At 37.2% G+C, this 24,233-nt stretch overlaps 2 protein-coding genes across 2 annotated transcripts in view; one reads left to right on the forward strand and one right to left on the reverse strand.

The window, feature by feature from the left end:
* Positions 1–8,631, forward strand: part of LOC125670291 (uncharacterized) — a 45,747-nt gene extending 37,116 nt beyond the window's left edge. Inside the window, exon 11 of the mRNA XM_056162282.1 lies at positions 7,526–8,631. Coding sequence (XP_056018257.1) covers positions 7,526–7,931 — 406 coding nt within the window. The 3' untranslated portion in view covers positions 7,932–8,631. The remainder of the gene's footprint in view (positions 1–7,525) is intronic.
* The window catches only part of LOC125670285 (sushi, von Willebrand factor type A, EGF and pentraxin domain-containing protein 1-like), a 39,987-nt gene continuing 23,203 nt past the window's right edge, over positions 7,450–24,233 (reverse strand). The window contains exons 25-35 of the mRNA XM_048905376.2: positions 23,972–24,208; positions 22,610–22,777; positions 22,185–22,358; positions 17,365–22,107; positions 14,066–14,254; positions 13,696–13,872; positions 11,390–11,572; positions 10,128–10,223; positions 9,925–10,020; positions 8,803–8,896; positions 7,450–8,697 (exon numbers count right to left, since the gene is read on the reverse strand). Coding sequence (XP_048761333.2) covers positions 8,607–8,697; positions 8,803–8,896; positions 9,925–10,020; positions 10,128–10,223; positions 11,390–11,572; positions 13,696–13,872; positions 14,066–14,254; positions 17,365–22,107; positions 22,185–22,358; positions 22,610–22,777; positions 23,972–24,208 — 6,248 coding nt within the window. The 3' untranslated portion in view covers positions 7,450–8,606. The remainder of the gene's footprint in view (positions 8,698–8,802; positions 8,897–9,924; positions 10,021–10,127; positions 10,224–11,389; positions 11,573–13,695; positions 13,873–14,065; positions 14,255–17,364; positions 22,108–22,184; positions 22,359–22,609; positions 22,778–23,971; positions 24,209–24,233) is intronic.

The following is a 24,233-nucleotide window of genomic DNA, read 5'->3' on the forward strand; positions in this document are numbered from 1 at the left end:
ATCAATTCTTTTAGATAGAGCAACGATTCAATCAAATGATTAGTTCAATTGTTGATATGTTGAATTGAAGATATCTCGTGACAAAAGCTTGTTCTGCGCATTATCAGTTTTTAATTCGAGGCAAGCTACTGACAAACAAGTGGATGTTAAAGGGTTTTCAACATTCTTGTTTAAAGTCAGCATTTTGCAAATTCTGTGGTCGTTATCATGATCTAGTTTACCAATGCAACCTTCTTATTGGGGCAAATGCTGTCTGATATGTTCTATACCGATTGTTAGGCCGTTCTTGGCACATTGATTTTGACTACGGATAACTCCGTTTACCTGATCAAGATATAGGGCTCACGGTGGGTGACCGGTCGACGGATATGCTTACGCCTCTTAGACACTTGATACCACTTCTGGTATGTCAAGGGGTCCGTGTTTGCCCAACTTTATATTTTGCATTTCTTATCAGGACAGGTATGACGACCATAGAATTTGTGATATACCTTCAAATAATTAAGGATATCTTTAATTACTTGAGTTTATATTTTTGACGCTCCACAGACCCGACTTTCAATTGGATATATGGCTCACGGCGGGTGTGACCGGTCTACAGAGGATGCTTACTCCTCCTAGGCACCTGATCCCACCTCTGGTGTGTCCAGGGGTCCATGTTTGCCCAACTATCTATTTTGTATTGCTTATAGTAGTTATGAGATTGATCACTGTTCGTTATCTTCACCTTTCATATGGTACATTGAGTAGACTACTGACCTTTGTGTATTGATTTCTACCAATACAGTATTGATATATTATACTACAAAATGCAGTCACTTTATACATGTATGTACACGTAGCAATTTACTCGTAACTATTGCTAACAAGTATATTTACTAGAAATCCACATTTTTTTTTCGCTTACAACTTACCATGGCTAGTACAAAAAATTCTCAAATTATCGCTGTGTGAATTTGATACTGTGCCTTGCAGGGTATGAAAAACAATAGTCTGGTCTCCTTCCCACAATTCTGCTCTATATTGTAGAGAGTGTGCGAACGGAAATATGATTGTGAAGACTAGAGAAACATGATCTACACTAAACATTAGGACCTACCATTACGGATTGTACAATACTCAATTTGATGCTCGGAGAGCTGAACCAAGCCATACATCACAATTTGACAAATAGAAATATAACTAAATATCATTAAAAACACTGATACCTACTTGGGACTGCACTTGTCCACGAAATGTACATATCAAACACAGGGTATACTTATGCGACAATGCAAGGTGACTGATATCACGGCGACCGTCCCTAAAATAATTATCCACTTTATGACCTATAATAATGTGTCTAACAAAATGGATAAATACTCACTGTACTCTAGTACATACAGGTATATTATAACATCATTTTTTACCAGATCTGTAGCTAAACAAGTGGTAAACATGGTGCAGTCATAACATCGGACTACAATATTTTAAATGAAAATCCATAGTGACGGAAAAACAAGTTCCAGCACATTCTACTACATATGCAAGTAGAGATTAGCAAAATTCAAACATTAATACAAAAGAAAATATTACTGACTGAGATATTGGAATACTGTACATTTCTCCAGGAGAACACGTGCGCATGTCTGGACGGACCTCCCGTTTCTGCTCTACGACTACCAATTTACAAATGTGATTTTTGTACTAAAAAGATAGGCTTTTGTGGTGTTAACCAATCCTTCTACGTTTACTGGACAAGTGATGGTAAGCGTATTGACTTTATACATATTATTTTATTATCTAAAAACTATTTTCTATGTTAATGAAAACAATTACATAGTTTGATTCTAAAGCTTGAACCGATGTGAGAAAGCTACGATGGCCGACTGCGGGCGTCAGTTTACAACAATGTTTTAAGTATAGTGTGTACAATATTTCACTGAAATTTCCCTGACAGTTTACACCTATAAGTAAGTCATCGTGTCATTGCAATATTAAATGTACACTTTTCAACAACGTTATGTGTGTAAAACATCAGTTAAAGTTACATGAACGTTCTACATTTAAAAGTGGTATCAGATCTCACTGGAAATACATTGATTTATTTCCCCCTTTTCCCTGTATTGGTAACAATGATGGTATTTTAAAAATGATTTATGTCAATAAATTATTTATATCTATTGTCTTGTGTTTATGCACATGGCCCGAACTGTTATGTGGTATTTATAGCATCCCTATTTACATGCTTGCAGACTGCGCATGCGCATTCTGTATTTGATACTTCGTAAACAAAGGGGAATTTTTAGTCTAGAAGGTGATGTTTTGCAATGAAACGCAGTTAATCGTTATTCGAAGTGCTTCTTACATCGGCTGAACATTTAACAACCATCCCTGCATCGTTCGATATAAGTAAATTGTTTCATTCTTAAATGACAAATCAAACATCTGCTTCCGTATCAAACCTACCGACAGCTTTCAGCACATTTTGAAGGAAGAAAAAGAGGTTATAAGGAATCTGAAACTGAACCTATCATACGAGCAACTATGTCAGCTGATAGATCCAAACTTCCTAGAAAAACAGTACCCAATGTCCTCATCACCAAGTTCAACACTTGTTTAAAAGATTTGAGAAAAAGACAAGTGTCAGCATTACAAGATGAAATATGCAACAAACTATTTGTGACAGATTTTATTGTTGCATTCCGTAAACACAATAATTCCAAATAAAAATACGGATACCATATGTGTGTGTGTGTGTGTGTGTGTGTGTGTGTGTGTGTGTCGGGAGTGATATCAGGATGTAGATTAAAACTTTAGTATAGAGTGTATATGAGTTTCACTTCGGACGCTTTGCAAACGACTTTTTGGTGTAGAGAGTACACTATTTTCCCTGACACTCTACACTTGATTTATGAATGTAACATGTCAACGAGTTATCAGGAAACGGTGTACACGCTATGCTCAAAACATTGGTGTAAACTGTCGGCCGATATCGGCCATCGTGGAAAGCAAAGCAGATTTGCCTGAATACTTAAAGTAATTCTAAATTTTTATACAAGCGCTTCACAAGAGGGGCATAATTCCTCGCAATGATAGTCTACAAGGTTTTTTTTTATGAAGTCCCATATTGACCTTCCCCTTTGGATCCCAAACTAAGTAGGGTCCATCCTCTCTTGATTTCAAAGATATGTGTGAGGTATCAGATCAATCGAGAAACAAATGTGGGCTGAAGAGTATCTACAAGCCTTTGCAATGAAGTCTCATAGTGATCTTGACTTTCGGACTCCAAAATTGATAGGATTATTCCTCTCTTGAAGAGAAAAATACTTCTGAAATAACAAATAAGTCGAGCAAAAATTTGGCTTCCAGAGTGTCTACAAGTTCAGTGTTACTCACATACAAACGAACGGTCCAGTAAAACTATACCCATAAGGATGACAAACTACAGACGAATGTCCATTAACCATTCATACTTGTTACAGCGTCATTTCCTGTATGTAGAATTCGGTGTGTGTGTGGGTGGGGGGGATGTAGATGTTACCGGTAATATCTTTAAATCAATCAATTGCGGGAATATCTACATATCATGTTCCATACAGTTTCACTGATTTAATGTTTCCAAAATGTATATTAAAGTGAATTATAAAATAACTTATTGTGGTTTCTTTACTACTTCCGCATATACGACGGATAGTATATCTAAAGGCAAACACTCGACTGCGGGTATTACTGTCTTATTACAGCATCATACATTTATTGGGATTGGTCACTGTTCGTTATCTTCAGTTTTTCATGTTAAAATTAGATAAAACTATTCCATCTAATACATCATATTTAACAACACCATCTATGAGAATATACATTTTATTTAGAGTCTCCATCATTTTTAATCATAAATTATTTCTTGCAATGTTCTCCTCCGTCTATCCCTTAAATGGATATTTAAGAAATAAGGTATCATTTTAAAATATTTATCGGGATATAAATACGGGTTGGTCACGTGATCAAATTCCATAAAGCCCGAAGAGGGCTTTATGGAATTTGATCACGTGACCAACCCGTATTTATATCCCGATAAATATTTTAAAATGATACCTTATTACTTATATTTACATTTTTGATCGGTAACATTGTGTTAACAACACGTTTCCATACATTTCAAATTGTTGACGTCCACAACGAAGCGTCATAGATGTTCAAAATGACGACAACACAAAACAAAGTTCCATCAAATGAAGAACTGTTTTAATTACTAAGACGCTAGAAAACAAGTATATCAACATATACTTATACATTAACTCGGGAGTATATAATGGAAAACTCTTCCACATGTCTAATTTTAGGGGGTGGGGGAATTATGATTTAAACGGAGGTGCGCAAGGTTACACTTAGTTGTAAACTTTTGAAAACTGAAGACGTTGAAGACCGACTTTGAAAGATATTCTGTGGATATTACGGTGTTAACAGAAGACTGAGGTGGAGGAACATGAAGAACAGGGCGGCAGTCGTCAGGTGTAGGCAAACCATTTATAGACAGGACATAGGACGCAACTCAGATGAATCTCCGGAAAGAGCTGAACATCGCAGATAATGTGGAACTGCACGAAGGTAAGGGACAGTTTGGATTTGGATATGTGATTGTTGACAAACTTGAGCTCACAGAACGCTTCTTTTGACCCGATAAATTTCTGTAATAGGTTTTTAACGACGCCTCGCTTCCATGTCCAGAAATAAATTTGGAAACCGACATCAATCACCTATGGCTGCTGTGGCACGGAGGCAGTGCGATGTGTAGGTCTTAATGCACTTTGACGACTTATCGGCCATATATCCTGTGAATGACCTTTTTGCTAAAGCCTAATGCCATCGTCTAGCAGTAGGTACAATTCTGCATCACCGATGACCATGGTGAAGTTGTAGCAGACAAAATTTAGACATGCAATAGTAAGACATTGTTTACAGAAATGCTTTTATCAATTATGGATGAAAGTCCACTGCTCGGAATACAAATAAAACCATAAATACATTTTGTGGTGTTGATTTCATCTATTGATAGACTTCTGTAGTAAGTGAGAGCGATTGCTAGATGTGTATTGCCTTAGTAAAAGTAGTACCTGTTACCTACTTTTAACAAATGTTCATACGCACAGCCGTAACCTCTGTTGACCCCGTAGTGGATTTATGCAGTGATAAATACGTATTGCTCGTAATAGTGTTATGTAGGAGAATACCGTTGAAAATGTAAATATACACGTATATGCATTTCCTCCACACATCGTGATAATGAAGTTAGTCATGCCATTTGAAAATGATAGTCCAAACCACAGACGTCAGAGATAGGTTGCCATATATACTGTAAACGTATTATATTTGGCGTGTACGATATTTGGCGGAAATCGTTTTTTCAATAAGTTAGCGTAGATTTGATTTAGCGCATTCCTGAATTACTTTAAACATCTAGATTTACGGATGGCATTTAGCGATGTACTTGATTTAGCGGAAGCTGCGTTCCGCCAAAGGCGCTAAATAGAATACACAGCCAAATGTAATACATTTACAGTACATTTACGCACTTCGAAACGGCCTGAAGATACCTTGTAGGGCCAATGGCATATCACAGACAAATACTCTAGGCAAAGAGAATCTGGAAAATACTTTATAAGTAGTTCTAAATGGCAAGTGACGCATATTTGATAAAACTCTACTTTATAGAATCAGAATCTTGAAGGGCATTTGATTTTATTAGAAGTCATGTGAAGCTTCTTAATTTGCGTTCTTTTCCACATTGTGCTATTTCAGAGGGCGACGTCGATCATTCAAAGTCAGGAAATCGTATGTTTTTCATTCTATTGATATCGATTTCTTCATTTCAATAATTTTGTTATCATGAAATCTGGCGTCATGGTATATTTGTGAAAATGTTTTGATCACAGCGAAAAATGATGAGGATATCTGTATTCAACTTCTTTGTGACAAACACAACACAACCAAATTCGGTAAAGTTAGCTGCAAATCCAAGGGAGATGCACTGTGTACAAATGGAGGTACTATACTTCTATTCATTTTCAAAGATTAAATTGCGTATTCTTTAAATGGAACACATACATTTGAAATGTCTGCATTGCTTTTTCTAGCAATGTTCTCGGTAAAATTCTTTATATTTATTAGGAATAATTACATCGGTTCTTTTATTGTTTTCTTTGATTGGTATGATTACATTTGGAATGATATCATTGCTTTTGCACATAGTGTTCTTTAATTGGTATGGAGAAGGCAACATCGCTTTTGCATTCAATGTTCTTATCCTTTTATTCAAAGTTATCCCAGGAGACTTTACTTGGGGGGCCGCTTTTAAAAAGTGTGTGGAGGAATCAACTAAAATTTCTGCTGAGACTCTGAAAGCTGACATCGATTTAAGCTCGAATCCATGGAATGTCTGTACCAGCAATAACATTTCAGTCTACCAACCGGTGTGGCTAGGTATTCGAAATTCTCAGTATGACGCTGAATATGAGAATGAAGGTGATTAGGATCCTCTCTGAACGATACTGTTACATGTATATTCTTATCTGGATGAAATTTTGCATTTGAAATATAATTACTAACTATGCAATAGTACAAATACATCAAATCTGTACACTCATTTCCAGAGATGTTTGATATTAAAGAGGCAATAAGTTGTCTGAGTTGTGGAGAAGAGTGCAACTATATCAAATGCAGTGAATTCAGACTAGCTGTATGCGAGTCTGTGAGTATCTAATAAAGAGGGTAAATAAAAATTCAAACAAATTGTATTTCATAGTGTAATATGTCCTATTTGACTCAAAAGAATAGTTTAATGCTCTTTAGTGATTATGTTCATTGTTTGTTTAATTTTATTGTAGAAACTATCGAAACGTGTAACAGACAATACAAATCTTCTTGTCAGTACAAACTACCAAAGCACGATGTCAAACGTTCCAACAAAACCCCAAAGCACACCTAAGACAAAACCAACTAACAAAAAGAATTCCCTGACCCCTAGTACTGACAGCCGTTATCGGTCTACAACTGAGGAGAGTAATTCGCCACGCACTGATCCACACTATACGTCTATAGCAACGAAAATCACTGAAGGCAATACATCCAAAGGTAAGATAAAGATACACACACGTCACAACTTAACCATCGTGTTTAAGAAATGTTAACGAGAAATTTCAATGATTTTCATGCATTATAATTGTAGATCTATTTGGAAATAAACATACAACGATCATTTACATTACATCAGCAGTGCTGGTAGCCATTGTGATAGTAATGTTTTCATCATGCATTTACTTCAAGTATGGATCTCCACTTTTCGTCCTTTTCGCTTGCTTTTTTGATTTATTGAAACCGTTTTCTATCTATAAATTGTAGCAACCATTTGGATGTGAGAGGTATAGGCGGGTATTGTTGCAGATGCGTTTTAAAAATGATGTAAAATTGTTCGGTTTGAAGTTTTATCTATTTTCACATTAATATGAATACTACAAAGATATTTCACACTATATATTTCAAATAGGAAGAAACGCCAGGGAAAAGAAACTATAGGAGGGAATGCAGATCCATCCAACACGTGTCACGCAAACCTTGTGGCTAAAACTGACATTTATGAACTTGCTGATAACTCGAAAATGATCCTGTTGTATTCTGTGGCTGAAAGCATCAACACGGACAAAGCTGATGTCGGAAGAAGGATTTTGGAACAGGAGGACGGAGTAGAAACGACTGAAATAAAATTAACTGTCAGAGACGACATATATAGTCATCTTAGGGAGGTCGTTGCGTCCGATCATCAATCAGAAAACATTTATGATCATTCCACGCAGCGAGATGGTGACAAAGATGAATCTCTATATGACGTCACAAAGAAAGAAACCAACATACAGGTCATCCCTGACCCGACATACGGTCATATTTCCCCGTGAAACATGATGAAATTGTGAGAAATAATATGTTAGTCCATAAGGACAATTTCACTAACGTGCTGGAGGCCGGAATCCGTAGTCTTTAATATCTTCTCCATACAGTGTTGTTTATTAGATGCGTTGGACTACGGTGGCAGGGGACAGGTTTTTTGGGCTCTGAAAGACATGGGTGGATAATAGTTTGCACCAATTTATATACTAGGAATCATGAAAACAACTTGTGTCTGACATTCAATCGCAGCATTTGCACAACCAGTTTTAAGTTTTCACGCAAATAGCATACCATTTGTTGTAGATCGAGCTAAAATGAATTAAAACGATAAATGCAATTTTATTGAACATGCATAACTTATGGGAAAAAGAAATTTGATCCCTTATTCTAACCAACATGGAATTCTAAACCTTTATAAAGACAACGTTTATTTGTAACATCATTCCTCTGCATATCAAGCATATATTGATTTACAGGTAGAACACACATCAACGCGGACTGGTTGTTACAAATCATGATTATCCAAGCTTTCTTGAAAGAGTTCACTTCTTTCTAAAATTCAGTCACAGCATGCCAGTGTTGTAAGATCATACATTTAAGAGTTTTATACGTATGTAATTGTAGACGCTTTACTTCCGAGACCAGCCCCGGGTAACTGTTGCATGACATCACTAAATGTCGCTTTAACTCCAGGACCAGCCCGGAGACACAGTTGTAGAACTGGTGGTAGATTCTCGTGCTCGTTCTGCCCGCTCAAACGTCCGAAGATCAGAGCTAGAAAAAAGAAGTTTCACATAACTACCATGGAAACTAAAATACCAAATTAATAACAAATTAACACAGGTATATTTCCTGTACAAGGTAATAAATCATAAATACCTTTCACAAAGATGACCCTTAAATCCATGCTGACAATGACAGACGTTTGGTTTTTCACATATGCCTCTGTTTTCACAAGGTGGGTCACATACAGCTATTGATATAACAATTTTATAACATTGTAACCATTCATAGCAAATATTGTGATAAAATGACTATGGTTCATTCCATATGGTTAAGGACATACCGTGTCTGACATTTTCTCTAAAAGTATTTTTTTCATCTCGTTATAAAGAGTTCTTGTATGATTTTCGAAATAGGTTTCAATTCATATTGTAGTGATATTACCATAATTTTTATATCGACCTGGGTATCTCAGTGGTTAGCTCACCTTACCAGTAGTACAAGGGCTCCGGGTTTGAAACCCTTAACGTTCTATAAATTTTTCTCTCCTTCTTTGCTACAGTAATGCTCATTTATGCAACTTACTGTAATACGTGAGAGCTGACTCTACATTTCACTTGCAACAACCAGAAACTATCAAAAGAGCTCTAAAACAGACGTGGTAATATAAGTGTTTTGTAGAAAAGAGATAGAATGCAAGTGAATTGTAAGTGAAATGTCAAGAAAAATATTATATAGCATTGAGAAACATCGCATATGTCCTTAAATCTCTTAACAAAAGTTATCCCTTTCATATTTTCAAACCATATAGTCGTTATAACGATCGTATTTGCAAATACAACCTATCATTCGTTGAGTGTTGCTGTACGTGTTTCATACTAATGTTAGACCGTTCTTTTCCACGGGTTACTCCGTTTACCTGATTAAGATATAGGCTCACAGTGTGTGTGTGACCGTTCATCAGCGGATACTTACTTCTAGACACGTGATTCTACCTCTGGTGTTTCCGGTTTTTATTTGTAGTGCCAGTACTATAGCACTCAGACAAACATTCATTGAGCGTGACAATGTCTACTGTGACATGGACCGTTGGAAGATCTTAATTTATAAGCGTATTCTCTGCACCTATTCAAGTTCAATATTTATTACCATCCAAGTGGGACCTTCTTCTACGATATTTCAACCAGGATGTAATTGCCTTATAAGTTCTTACTGTATGTACAATACATACAACAGCACTGATCCCAGTTATGGTATAACAGTATTAATAGTTCTCACCAGACTGACATCGGGATCCTGTGTATCCAGTTGTGCAGGCACACTGGTACGGAGCAATGCAGCGGCCACGGTGAAGACATGGCAAAATGCAGATTGCTACGAAACATATAAACATGCATACAGATTTCTGTATATGGTTCATAGAATATGCAGGAAATTTAGATAGTGTAGATAGTGTTTCATTAAGAAATGAGAGAACATACCTCTTTCACACCTTTTCCCGCCATATCCTGGGGGACACTTACATCCAAGGTATCCAAGGCATATTCCCCCGTTCCTGCACCCGCCTTTACATGGCACTGTCCGAAATCATGCAATATCTCAATGTTTAGATAATTTAATTGACTTTATATTCGATAATTGACATTGGAGTTCAGATATGGAGTTTAAATAATGTATCTAAGAAAGTTGGCTCCTAGGCTTTTGAGCACAATTGCGCAGGATGCTACAACTAAGTATTTACTGGTTCAATACTGATCCCATTGGTGCAAACATACAACACATTACTGAACCTTATCGAGTTGAAAAAAATGTGTTAATTCAAATTTTGATGGGGTTTTGCAGGGACTATATTTTGTGGCGGAAGGATTGATTACTATAGTAATCAAAAAGTTCTAAATCTGCGTGATATTGCAGTTTCTGTTTCATCTAATATATCTTGTATTTTTATACTCCTATACGTGTATTTCAGTTTTATAATTTATGATACATGTAGTTGATACTTGGAACTAGATCAAATGTTGACATTTATTAATTTGGTTGACTTAGTTTTCCAAACAGAACACCGATTCTTAAAAAAGTTAAAATAATCTACTCGAAATTTCGTATAAAAATTAAGGATTTTCGACAATGATTTAAAACTTTAGTCCCCCCCCCCCTTTTAAAGGTGCATTCTAAATGTTAAGACAGGACCTTTAAACTTATGTGAAATTTTAGAAATTTACATTACTCCTTATATGCCTTTTTAAACTCTCAAATTTGATATCATGAATTTTTTGTATATCAAGTGCAAAAAGGTTATTATTTATTTCCTTTACTTGTATTAAACATTTTAAAATCTATATTGTTAGAAGACATGATTATGTATCTATTTTATGTAATAATTGATTTGTGTTGCTTTAATGTTGTTGACACCAACAGATAAATTAAATTTAATTGAATGAATTTTAGGGCAAAAAGGTCATGTTTAGAACACTGTAGTTCAATAACAAGCATTGCGACCCCAGTTTTTCTTTTCAATTTCCTAATCCTCCTTCAACGTAGAAATTAAAAATACAGTTCCCAAAAAATTGACATTACTCCAAATGTCAGGTGCGAACCTCTTTAAGAATCAATATATGCCGATTTAAATCTCATTTCACGTCAGATTCGATGTAAAGTTATAGTGTATCGGTTACGGTTTTACGAAAATAGTACCAACGAGAAAAAGTTCCAGAAAACACCATGTAAGGTTCATTTTACATACTGTTACAGGCTATTGCGTCATCCCATTGGCCTGTTGCATTACACGTGATGACTGGGGGATTCTTCATTGGAGGAATGCCAGCTCTGCATTGATATCGGATTTGATCTTTATAAAAGTACGACCCTCCTTGAATTCTGATAACATTAACCATATCTGTCACACGAGGTTTCCCACAGAATAACTCTAAAAAGAATAATAGCCATGAAGAGGTTTACTGCAAATATATTGGAAGATAATATACGAATACTGTACACCAACTTTTATTTGTGTGCAAGAAAATGTTGCAAGGTTCGCGAGAACCTTTCATGGCGAACATTTCTTGTCGGAAACCAGTCCTTTAATATTTCTTTTATGTTTACGATAATGTCGTGAAAACTATTCGTCGAGAACCAGTCAATTACTGGTAAATTGCGAAATAATGTCGCGAATAGAAGTTGGTTTACAGACTTATTGTAATATATGACTGGCTCTTATTGATAAAAAGAAAATAAGGTCCAATGCGTAAAAAATGTGGTGACCCACCCTGCGAGACGTACGAACACATAGAAGAGGGTAATTCCATAACATGGCTCGTTTAATTGACGTCATAACAAAGACGTTTCTAAACAATTTTTGTATATTTGAACTGCTTGATGAACCATGTATACATGGGGAAAGCGCTAGCAGTAAATGATTGCTTTTTATGGAATGTATCATTCTGATTTTCATTACTGATTTACAAATATATATAATATATATATATATATATATATATATATATATATATATATATCACTAAAATCCAACAACACTGAACATTCAAGGTGTCGGATCTAATAGTAGATACGAGGTCAAAGAAAAAAGGATATAAAAAGCACTAAAAATGACCAACGACACGAACAACTGTGAGTTGTCAAATTTTTGGGACGACCTGTCCCTTCTTCGGGACGACAGGATATTTACTTAGAAAAGTAAGGAAACTAAAACTACAACTAAACTACAAAGGCTTATAACAAACAAAACGTCTACATATTAAAATTATTGAGTGCAATATGTGGCAACAGAGAAGTTTGTTCCCATCGAGCGTCAAGACTAAACTGAACTAATCAGTCCTCTGCTGGATCAAGTCAAAAACCCAGGTATTCGATGTACATTTAAGAGGATCATAAAATATACACATTGCATTTGAAATATTTAATATAAAGCACAGAAAATGTCACTTTATTTGGATACCCACTTCCGCCCCTACCTTGCGGTTGAACTCACAACCTGCGGAACCAAATCTCCTATCAGCATGAAAACAGCGCGCTAGACCGCTCGACCATCTAGACAAGTTAGAAAAGTTTCTTTCGATGACGATGGAATTCTCGCTATGCTGTCACATGCTATACGGTCATTGACAATGTTATACATTGAGAATGGAAATGGGATACAGTTATTTGATGTACATTTAAGAGGCAATCGCTACCCAGAGTTGTATTTCCTTGCTCTCACATACACCTCTGTCAACGTCTCGAGGGTTTTACAAGGTTTTTGTAAAATGGTACGTATGCTCAAATAAAGTATGGTTTCGACTACCGTTACAAAAATATACATAAATGAATAAATACTGAGCAGATGTCAAGTCTTTTTGTGACACAAGAGACTTTGATTTGGGTTGAAATGCGGATATTGGGTTTGTATATTGCACCAGGCCTATACATAGGTACAAAAAGTGTTTAGAGTTTATATATATATATATATATGGTACCTGTAATGAAAACTACATCGGACAAACCAATAAACTGAACGCCCGTGTGCGCGTCCACAAGCAGGAAATTCGCGATCCAAGTATCAGAAATTCGCCATATTCCGAACATTTTGCCAATTGTGGTCATGGAGATTTCAACATATTTCCATTTTATGAAATGTATAATGACTGCGAAATTTCCAGAGTTACAAAGGAGGAATACTTTATAAAATTGTTTAATCCCAAACTTAATAGAAAATAACTGTGTAAAATTGAAACTACATTGAACTGAACTCTGTAATTGATCTCCAAGTATTGTCTAATATTGTGTGTATTATATCGCTACCAGTGTAATTTATTATGACGTCACAAAGGACAATTACTTACGTCGTGATATGTTGACGTTACTTAGCAATATTATTTCATTTTATAACTGTCTGAAGAGGCATTAAAGCCGATAGCGCTAACAGTGAAATGTATTCGAGTTTTGTGTTTCTTGACTTTTATTATTGCATGTATTTACTGTATCAAATACTGAATTCTTTTTTACAAACTATATATATATATATATACTGGAGTACACAAAAGATCTACTTACTTCTACAATACCCACTGGCAGACGACCACTTTTGGTTCGCCTGACACGTGATCTCTAAACTTCCCGCAGCTTCATAGCCAAGTGTGCATACAGCAGTTCTTGTGAAACCAACGGGAAATTGTTGATTGAAGTCTTGTGAGTTGGAGATCCCGGTTGCAGTAGGACAAGATAATGCAGCTATGAGTAGAAACTAAAGTGTTTACATCTAAAATACTGACTAGTATTCTCAAAACTCGAAGGAAAACTAATATGCAAATTTACAAGAAGAATTTGTTGATTAATGTGTTCTTTCGCTTCATATTACTATAAATTGCAGGTAAGGGATTCACTGGATAACATACATGGTGTAAGGCAACATATAATTGTGTACCTTGTAGAGAACATGTGGGTATAGATCCGCTCCAGGTACCATCAGATCGACAATTAACCCTGGTACTTCCCACAATAACATATCCTTCTGTACATGTGAATGACACGTGATCACCGAACACAAAGTCGTTTTTATCAACAGTGGGAATCAACACTAAATCCGATGTATTCAAAGGAGGGCAATGTCTCTCTGCAAATCACAATATTAACATTTTGTAATGTTTAGGCCGTAATAAATCTACCGTTGTGCTATATTGACGTTATTGATTTCTCATTGAAAGCACTGACCTTTGAACTTAACGCAACAAGCTATATGCTACAAAATGCAACCATTCTGGGAGTATTGCAAAAGCGATACATGTCCCCTACTGGCACCCCTATGTAGTTAAGGGATGTCAGACCATGAATATTTAAACAAGCGGGCGGATATTATTTTCTAAAATCGACCAATACTACGATTTTGATCTCTCGTAAATAAATGTGGCAAACCTGAGGAATTCGATTACAAATTGATATGCCTTAAATTGTGTAGGTCTCGCATAATACAAACTTCAGAGTAATAGACAGAGTAGAAGAGGCTAATTTCTATCCTCATGTGCCCATATTTCGGCAGTGTATCAACATCTATCAATTTTATGCATGAGTTGAGCAATTCTTTACAACATATAGCTGTACCGTACAAAACCTTATGCATGAGGAAAAAAAACTATCGTTGACCATATATATCGCTCACAACGGGTGTGAATGGTCGACAGAGGATGTTTACTCCTCCTAGGCACCTGATCGAAAATCTGGTATGTCCAGAGGTCCGTGTTTGCCCAACTCATAATTTTGTATTCCATATAGGAGTTATGGGATTGATCACTGTTCGTTATCTTCACCTTTTTATTCAAAGCTTAATCTTTTCAATATAGGAATTCAGCCCATGATATTTCTCTATTTACATTACCGATGCATTGAAAATGACGATGTAAACAATGGGCGCCACCATTACCGTGTCCTAATTTCGACGGTTATCTCATCTATCGATAGACAAAGAATGAGAAAGGCCGATTTCCCCAAAACATCATCAATGAACTTTCAGACTAAAAAGACGACATGTAGGGTTATGTGGGGCATGATTAAATCAATAATGTGATTTCAATTATATATAAGAAAGCGAGTTAACGTTATTAGACCATTTTCCATGCTGAAACTTTATAAAATAAGTCGCTTACCCGTTTGAAGTTCATTTTGATTGAAATCAAGTGATACGATTGCAAGTTTACCTTAGTGCAATTTGCTTTCAAAATTATGTCAGCTCTCGCGAGAACAAAGGAAATGTGTATGTACGAAACGTACAATTCAGGACCTTCGACTATACAATCTTGTTAGAATAAATCAACTGTAACGAAAGTTACACTTAATGAGTATCTAATAACAACATAAAATCCAGATTCCTAAGTTAAGGCATTGTCGAAAAAGTCCGGAAAACTACTTTCGGCATAATGTCCCATAAATCTCTTAAAATCACTCAACTGTTATCAAATTTAAACAAGATCTGCAAATATACAGTGGTAAGCCGAATACCAAATTCAGCTTCCTAAAACAAAACATATTAAAAAGTGCGGAAAAAGAAATGGGTCACACTCACAGGCAAGTATATGACTTGGGTTCGAATTTACTATTAAAGGTATAGAACTCAAAAGCTGATGTGAAAACAATAAACCAATTGGTATAAAATTCTACTCTGTATTCCAATATATTCATACATAATCAATCTATATTACTACAAAAGTTCATCCCGAAATTCCGTAAACTTCCCAGGATATGAAGAAATGGATTCGGAAAAATGTCTATTATTTTTAGTCGACTTTTACCTGGGCCCTGACACTATACGACTAAAACGAATGTTTGCGTATTACAACAAGCGCTTACATAGAAAGTGTAGCATAAGATAACATTTCTAAAATGAATTTCTTACCCCAATTCATAAACAGAAGTCCATCATAGTTCCAAGTGAGTAAAAATTTTAAAACAGTCTGCACTTTCACTTATCACATCCATCGGCTGACTGGGTATCCTTTATTTAGAGTTATATACCTTTACTCTTTAATAGTTTATTCGACTGCAAGCGAGACATTTGCCTGTGGTCACACTGACTGAGGACAGAGGAAGAAAAAGACATCGAGGAAACCCGTAGTGCCCTTTAGTTTCACCGGTAAGGAACTAATACATATAAGTGAACCATGTTGGAATATTTGTATTGGCTTAACTGGACAATTTACCCAATTAAGTCCCCATAAAATAAATAACAGAAATATATTCTTTAAACAACGCAGTGGGGGTAAAACTAGTAATCACCTTAATACACTTCATACTATATGACGTCAAAATATAAAAGTACGTCAAGACGTACAGGTCTATAGTTGTATTGCAGGAAAAATGTCATAATGCAAGGTGAAGATAACGACAGTGATCAATCTCATAACTCCTACAAGCAATACAAAATAGATAGTTGGGCAAACACGGACCCCTGGACACACCAGAGGTGGGATCAGGTGCCTAATATTTTCCCGCTATTTACTACCGTTATCCAGTGTTCAAGCTGTATGGGTTGAAAGTCTGACTGTCAGATGATTTTTCAAAGTTTTTTTGGATAAAATATAAGTCTCAGATGTTTATACATATTGTGCACTAAAGTAATCTTTAAATTACCCCATGCATAGTCATTTAGAATAAAGAAAGCCAATAGTGTGTACATATCGACTGGACACAGGTGAAAGATGACATTAGTTTATTTCGATACAGGCATATTCCTAAAGATAACCAGTTGCAGATTTAGGATTTTGATAGGATGGTAGGGTTTTTGCTTCGTTTACATAAGATTAGGCAGTAAATGTGGGAATGCCCAACATTTGAGTCGAGATTATGGAAATTGCTAAATATGCGAGGATATTGTACTGGTCCGGATCACAATTTTTAATTTTTCATATCAATGCCGACATATGAAGCCCAAACTGCAAATTATTTGAGTGCATCTTTCACATGTGCCGAGGTGATACACAACGGAATGTCTAGCGTATACGTCATTTGTATGATGGATTTCCCTATGTGACACGATGTTTAAGTATTGATAAACGATATTTAGTAAAAATATGCGTCGATTGAAATAATTTTACTTTAATTTGAATATGCTGTTATTACTTGTTCTATTACTCGGGACACCTTAACCCATCTGTGATTTAATGTACATGTAACTAACAATTTGAAAATGATATAAAAAGAATCGAGTTTAATCAGCTTTGCTATATTACATACGGTTGCAATCAGGCACGCTGGAACTCCACACACCGCTGGCGGTACATGTACTAGTAACACTTCCAGATATTATGTAACCATCAGGACAGGCAAATACCACAGAATCTCCAACACGGTAACTCCCGCTGATTATGCTCACATTATTAGAAATAACTGGAGGGTCACAATGATCTATTGTGCACACAGGAAGTGATGTATCCCATAATCCGAATCCCTCACACTGAACACGACTGTTTCCATGAAGAGAATATCCCTGATTGCAGTGGTACACGACATATGATTGGAATGTAGTAGATGTAACATCAGCTACTGCATTGGAAACATTTGGAGGAAGCCCACAGTCAACTGGAATGCAGCTCAAATCTACACTCAATGTCCACGTCGCATTTTCGGTGCAAGTAAGAATGTGATCTCCAATTCTTGAATACCCATACTCGCAGGTGTAAGTCGCTATTTCATTGTATGTCCGTCCAGTACTTTGTACTGTCGCATGTGCTATTTCAGGTGGGTCACCACAAGATACAATTTCGCAACGAGGTATGAGACCGTACCAACGAGAATTAGAACCACACTCGAGGGTCGAATTGCCTATCAAAGTGTACCCTTTCTGGCATTCGTATGAGACCCTGCCTTGGAAAGAAAAGTCGTTTCCATTTACTCTAGCATCCGTTACGGCTGGGGGTGGACCACAGCGAACTTTGCGACATTCAGGAGGAGTGCCAGACCAAGTTCCGTCCAACTGACATATTGAATTCTTTGATCCAATTTGCTCATATCCTTCCTTACAAATGTATGTTACCATATGTCCATATGTATGGACATCTCCTATTACCATACCATTTTCCACATAATCAGGACTTCCACAATTTACCGGTTTGCAAATTGGAGTTGTACCACTCCAAAAACCTGTTTCAAGACAAGTAACAATTCTAGATCCAGAGAGTATGTAGCCTTCGAGACAAGTAAAGGTTACATTATCGCCATAAGACACGTCGTCAAAGTCAGCTTTTCCATTCGTTAGGAACCTTGGTTGTTCACATTTGATTTTTGTGCATGTTGGACCTGACCCTTCCCAAATGCCGACATTATTGCAGCGAACTGTGCTTTGAATGGACATTGTGTATCCAGGAAGACACGAGTAGAGAGCAGGTTCTTGCACTGTATACTGTGTACGGTCAATGGAGATAACAGCATTAGGGTAGGTGGGAGGGTTTGTGCATAACTGTTGCTGACATACAGGAGGTACTCCGCTCCATTCTCCAGAAAAAGAGCACGCTCTCTCGCTGTCGCCTATCAATTCAAAACCGGTATTACATATGTAGCGTATCTTTACACCAGCAGCTAAATCATTGAAATAAACGTTTCCATTCACAATCGATTCCGGTGTCGGACAAACAATTTGGTGACAGGTAGGTATCTCTCTCATACTCCAATTTCCATTTGAAAGGCAGGTAATTTGAGCATCACCAATGAGTTTAAATCCATTTTCACAACTGATCGATATACGACTTCCAAAATTCACAGACTTTCCTACTACGATTCCGTGTGCTATGGTGGGGAATTCTGGACATTCAATTATAGAACATGTTATTGTCACCGCTGACCATACACCATTAGACTGACATCTGCTTAGGACCTTCTCATTATTTTGATTACGGTATCCGTCAGCACATATATACTGCACGACGGAATTGAAGGTAAAGGTGCGGTTCAACGGTATAGTTTTCGAATTAGGAACTGTTGATAAAGATCCACATACCAGAGAAACACATGTAGGCAGACGACCAGACCATGATCCGGAACCTTGACAGATGTGGTCTGTGTCTCCATCTTGCATCAAGTAACCCTTGTTACATTTATATCGCACCATATCACCGTAAAAGAATTCAGTCCGGTCATTATCAAGAATTATCCCGTTGCTTATGGTTCCAGGAGGGGAACACTGGATGGCTACACATTTTGGGTCTGTTCCAGTCCATGTTTCGTTGGTGGTACAAATTCTCCAACTATATCCGTTCAGTTGATACCCTTCATCACATATGTATGTAATAGCGCCTCCTACATTATTTGATTTCACATCTATTCGGCCATTCAACAAAGATGGAATTTGGCACTGCATCGCTTGACACGTTGGTTCATCTCCCGACCATTCCCCGGATGAAAGACAAGTCCTAGAGGATTCTCCAATTATTTTGTATTTTTCAGGGCAATTGTATTCAACTTTACTTCCAACATTAAGTGTGGTGAACGAGACAGAAAGATCTCCTGTTCCTTTAGGTATTGGACAATTTATTCTTTCACACCTCGGGTTAGAGCCGCTCCAGGTTGCGTTTGCGAGACAAGTTATAATCTCGTCACCGATTAGCTGATATCCAGGCACACATGCAAATCGGAGAGACGCGTTGAAATGATTAGCTGTTCCTGAAATATTTCCATGTTGTATTTCAAAGTTACCGGGACAAAAGACAATATTACAGATGGGATTTGATCCACTCCATATCCCATCTGTCAGGCAAGTGCGTGTTGCATCTCCAAGTAGCGTATATCCTCTATCACATTGAAAGATCGTCAAACTTCCTACAGTAACATTCCCGATTTCAACATGTCCATTAACAATGTTGAGGCCAGATGTATCGCATTCTATTGCTACACATTTAGGCCTAACTCCATGCCAATGTCCATCTGATTGAAATTCTAGACTCGTGTTTCCAACTAATTTGTAGCCATACAGACATGAATAAGTGACCGAGTTACCGTTACTTAAAACTGAAGCATATTCCACAGCTGGTGGTTCTTTCCATTTCACACAGATAGGATTCATCCCACTCCACAAACCACTTTCCAAACAAGTTCTTTCTGCAGCACCAAATAATACATATTGTCTGCGGCACCGAAATGTAACGTTAGATAAGTACTCGGTCTCGAAATTTGAAAATATTCCATTGGCAAGGTGAGGGCGAGGACATTGAACTACTTCGCAAATTGGTATCTTGAAATCCCACTGACCGTTCGCAAGACATCGTCTTTTCGTAGCCCCATTCAAATTGTACCCGATGTCGCATTCGTATGATACAACGGATTGGTAAGTTGATAAGCTTCCAAAACTCCTGCCATTGGAGATAACTTTTGATGGTGTATTGCAAACCACTATATCACAAGAGGGGTCTGTTCCTGACCACGTTCCTGATGCCTGACACGTGCGTTGAGAAGAACCCTTCAAGACATATCCAATTTCACATTCATATGAGACAATGGAATTGTACATTAAACCGGAAATATTTTTTCTACCATTCGAAATATCATTTGCCTCCACACAAGACTTCGGCGCACATACCGGTTCATCACCGCTCCATGATAATGTATTTTCACAACGGCGAACATCACTGCCAACTAATTTGTATCCCGGATTACAGGAATAAAGCACTACAGATCCAAGTGATCTGTCCTTGAAATCAAATTTTCCATTTTGAATCGGTGATGGAAGAGGACATTTGTCAGCAACGCAAGATGGCAATATACTTGACCATGTGCCGTCCGGTTGACAAACTCTTGTTGATTCCGTTGCAAGTTTATAACCCTGTGTACAAAAGTACTCAACTCTGGAACCAAACAAGTTGCCAGTTATAGTATAGTTACCATTTTGTATAGTCAATGGTGCTGGGCACGTTATCGCCTCGCATACTGGGGGAGATGGCTCCCATCGTCCACTTGTTCCACACAGCAGTGTACCAGAACCGCTCAATCTGTACCCTATTTCACATGTGTAAGTAACAGTGTCCTGGTAGTACACGCCGCTTGAACTTTGCTGACCGTGTCTAACGATTGGAGGGGCACCGCATTCCTTCTTGGTACATCCAGGAGGCGAACCAGACCACGCACCATTTGCTTCACAAGTGCGTTCTGCCGTTCCTTGTATATCATACCCAGAGAAACATCCGTATGTAGCAATACTACCGAACACATTCCCATTTTGCTCAAAAAGACCATTTTCAATATCGTCTGGCTGACCACAGGATACAGGATAACAGGTAGGTGCTTTGCCGCTCCATTTCTTATTTGACTGACATCTTCGTGTGGTGTTTCCACTAATGATGTAACCAGACTTACACCTATAGGAAGCAACACTGTTGTATGTATTCATTGGGACACTAATAAGTCCGTTGTCAATTAGGCCAGGGTCTCCACATTCTACTGGATGACATTCGGGAGGCAAGGGGTCCCAAGTCCCGTCTTCTATACATTCTATTATATTTGTCTGACCAACAAGTTCATAACCAGTGTCACATCTGTAAATAACAGGACTGAGATATGTCAGACCCTGCACGTCAGCGACGGAATTCAGCACTGTTGGTGGTTGTGGGCATGTGACGATTTCACACCGCGGAATGTTGTTTCCCCACTGACCATTAGGTAAACAAGTTACCTGTCCTGTAGGATTGGTATCAGACAGACGGAAACCAGGATCACATGTGTAAGTCAGGATGAAACCGACAGAGTACTCCTCTTGTGTGACGGACACTATTCCGTTGTTTATTGTGGGAACATGTTTGCAGGTCTCTGGGTCACACGTGGGGACACTTCTATCCCATGTGCCATCTTTCTGACATGACACGAAGTCATGATCCGTTAAAAGCTTGTATCCTACGTTACAACTGAAAGATACTTCTTCCCTGGTTCTAAAATTTTGTTTACTTTTGGACGGAATAGTGTTCTCTGAAAGCTGTGGTAATTCGCATGTGATCTCTAAAAACAAAGTCAGAGAATTAGAAAATAGTTTTCATACACAAACTTATATGGGTAATCTTTTGAGGTAATAATACCTTCACAAATTGGCGGGTCCCCTTCCCACGTGCCGTTTTCGTTACAGTAGCGCCTTGCAAGCCCTTTGAGTCTGTAGTTATTGTCACATCTGTATCTGATGGTACTCTCGTAGTAATAGTCCCTCCCGTCTATGTAGCCGTTTGTTAACATGTTTGGAAAACCGCAGTATACACCTGCCATACAAGATCATAAAACTGATCACTCATTATCTTCATTTCTTACAATACTTTTAGTCAGGTTTCTAATTATTTTTATGTTAAATTATTTGGAAGCATGTTTATGTTTTGAGTTGTATTTAATGGTGTATGTTTATTTAAATCAAATAATTGTAGCAAAATATAATGTCGAAATTTCTTCAAGCGTAACTGTTCATGGAAAATATCTTCAGACTATTTCTTTAATAATTCTTCTGCGTTTTGCTTACGTTGACACTGAAGTTCCACCCCACTCCATTCTCCCGTAACCAGACACTGCCTGGCGTCTCGACCCAAGAACGAAAATCCCTTCAGACAAGAGTACTTGACGGTGGCCCCGGGCTCAGTGGATGAGAACTCGGCATGCCCATAAATAGGACTCACGGGCACTGGACAACCTGTGAGTGTTAAAGAAAAATAGTGGATCCAATGAATCAGAGGACATAATCGCCCTTCCAGAAAACTACAGTAACATTACGTTAAGGAAGAATGGTATTTAAATCAAGCGAATGCCAATTCCATTTTATTGTTGATACTCTTACCGTGTTTGCAGTGTCCTTTGGTTTAATAACAAACGTTCTCTGCTAAAGCTAGAAGCATTAATTGGATTTTTATTAGCAGCCTGTAGTGTAGCTGGTTATACACAACAAAGATGCTCGTCATTCTATGAGTCAAGCATACTTCTCTTATTTAAGCTAACAATTCTTTACTGTTATTAAGCCTGATAAACCATAATTTTCCCAACATTTATTTCTGATGAAAAACGATTATTATCGCCATTAAATATACACAATGAATATTACATTACAAACGAATCTTTCACATTTAATATACACATCTTGTTAAAGGAAACTGAGTAACTCTTTCACCACCAAATATGTATATACAGTTTATCTAAATAAAAAAACAATGACTCATGATAAAGAGACATCGTGAACATTGTTATTTCTATCTGGTCAACGCTAACACCACAAACACCTCATATACTGACGTCATAAAAGAACTCTAATTATAGGTGATACAATGAGTTAGACTGTTTCTCTAAGAATATGAGCGTACACTGCTCATGAACGTATCCAATTATTTTGTCCTATACTGACGTCAAAAAACACTTCTAATTATCTGGGGATACATGACTTACAATGCTTCTCTAATTCCTAAACATATTGTGACGTCCGATATTTCTGATTATCACAGTCACATTTCCTAAAATAGAGTACGTTGAACAATGAGTCAATAAATAACAGATGGGAGAAACACTGAAGAATGGACAATATTTCTATCTTATGCCACGTAGAAAAGTATCAAAGAATGAATAAAAATATATGCTACATGTCCATTTGACATCATGGCTTTTATAACTAATCATGCTTACAATAAATTACACTCACCATATACAAGTATAATCATTTGGGCAATATATATGAATGCGTTAAATGGATATACATCATCGCTCATGATCTGGCCGCTAATTGTTGCGAAATGTTATGATATTACAGTTTGATTACATTGATATCATACACTTTCTGGGATTGCAAAGCAAAGTGTTAGCAGTATATTGTATACAAGAAGCGCTCCCTGTCAGCCGTTACCTCGACAGAAATTAGACGGTTCCGGTTTCAAGGTGCCGTGTAGCCCTTTCTGTATGTCGGGCCACGCAATCACATTGCCTACAAATCTCTCACAAGAAGTTTTCATGGCATCGATCTCGTTGAAAGTAAGCTCGTGGTCCCAGACATTAAGGTAGGTGATTTGACCAACGAAGGACTCTACACTGGTGTATGACCCGTCTTTATCCTGCTCTTGACCGATCACAAACTTTCCGCCACCTTAAAAATATTAATGCATTGTTGA

The sequence above is a fragment of the Ostrea edulis genome, chromosome 4, assembly GCF_947568905.1.
Source record: "Ostrea edulis chromosome 4, xbOstEdul1.1, whole genome shotgun sequence".
Lineage (NCBI taxonomy): Eukaryota > Metazoa > Mollusca > Bivalvia > Ostreida > Ostreidae > Ostrea > Ostrea edulis.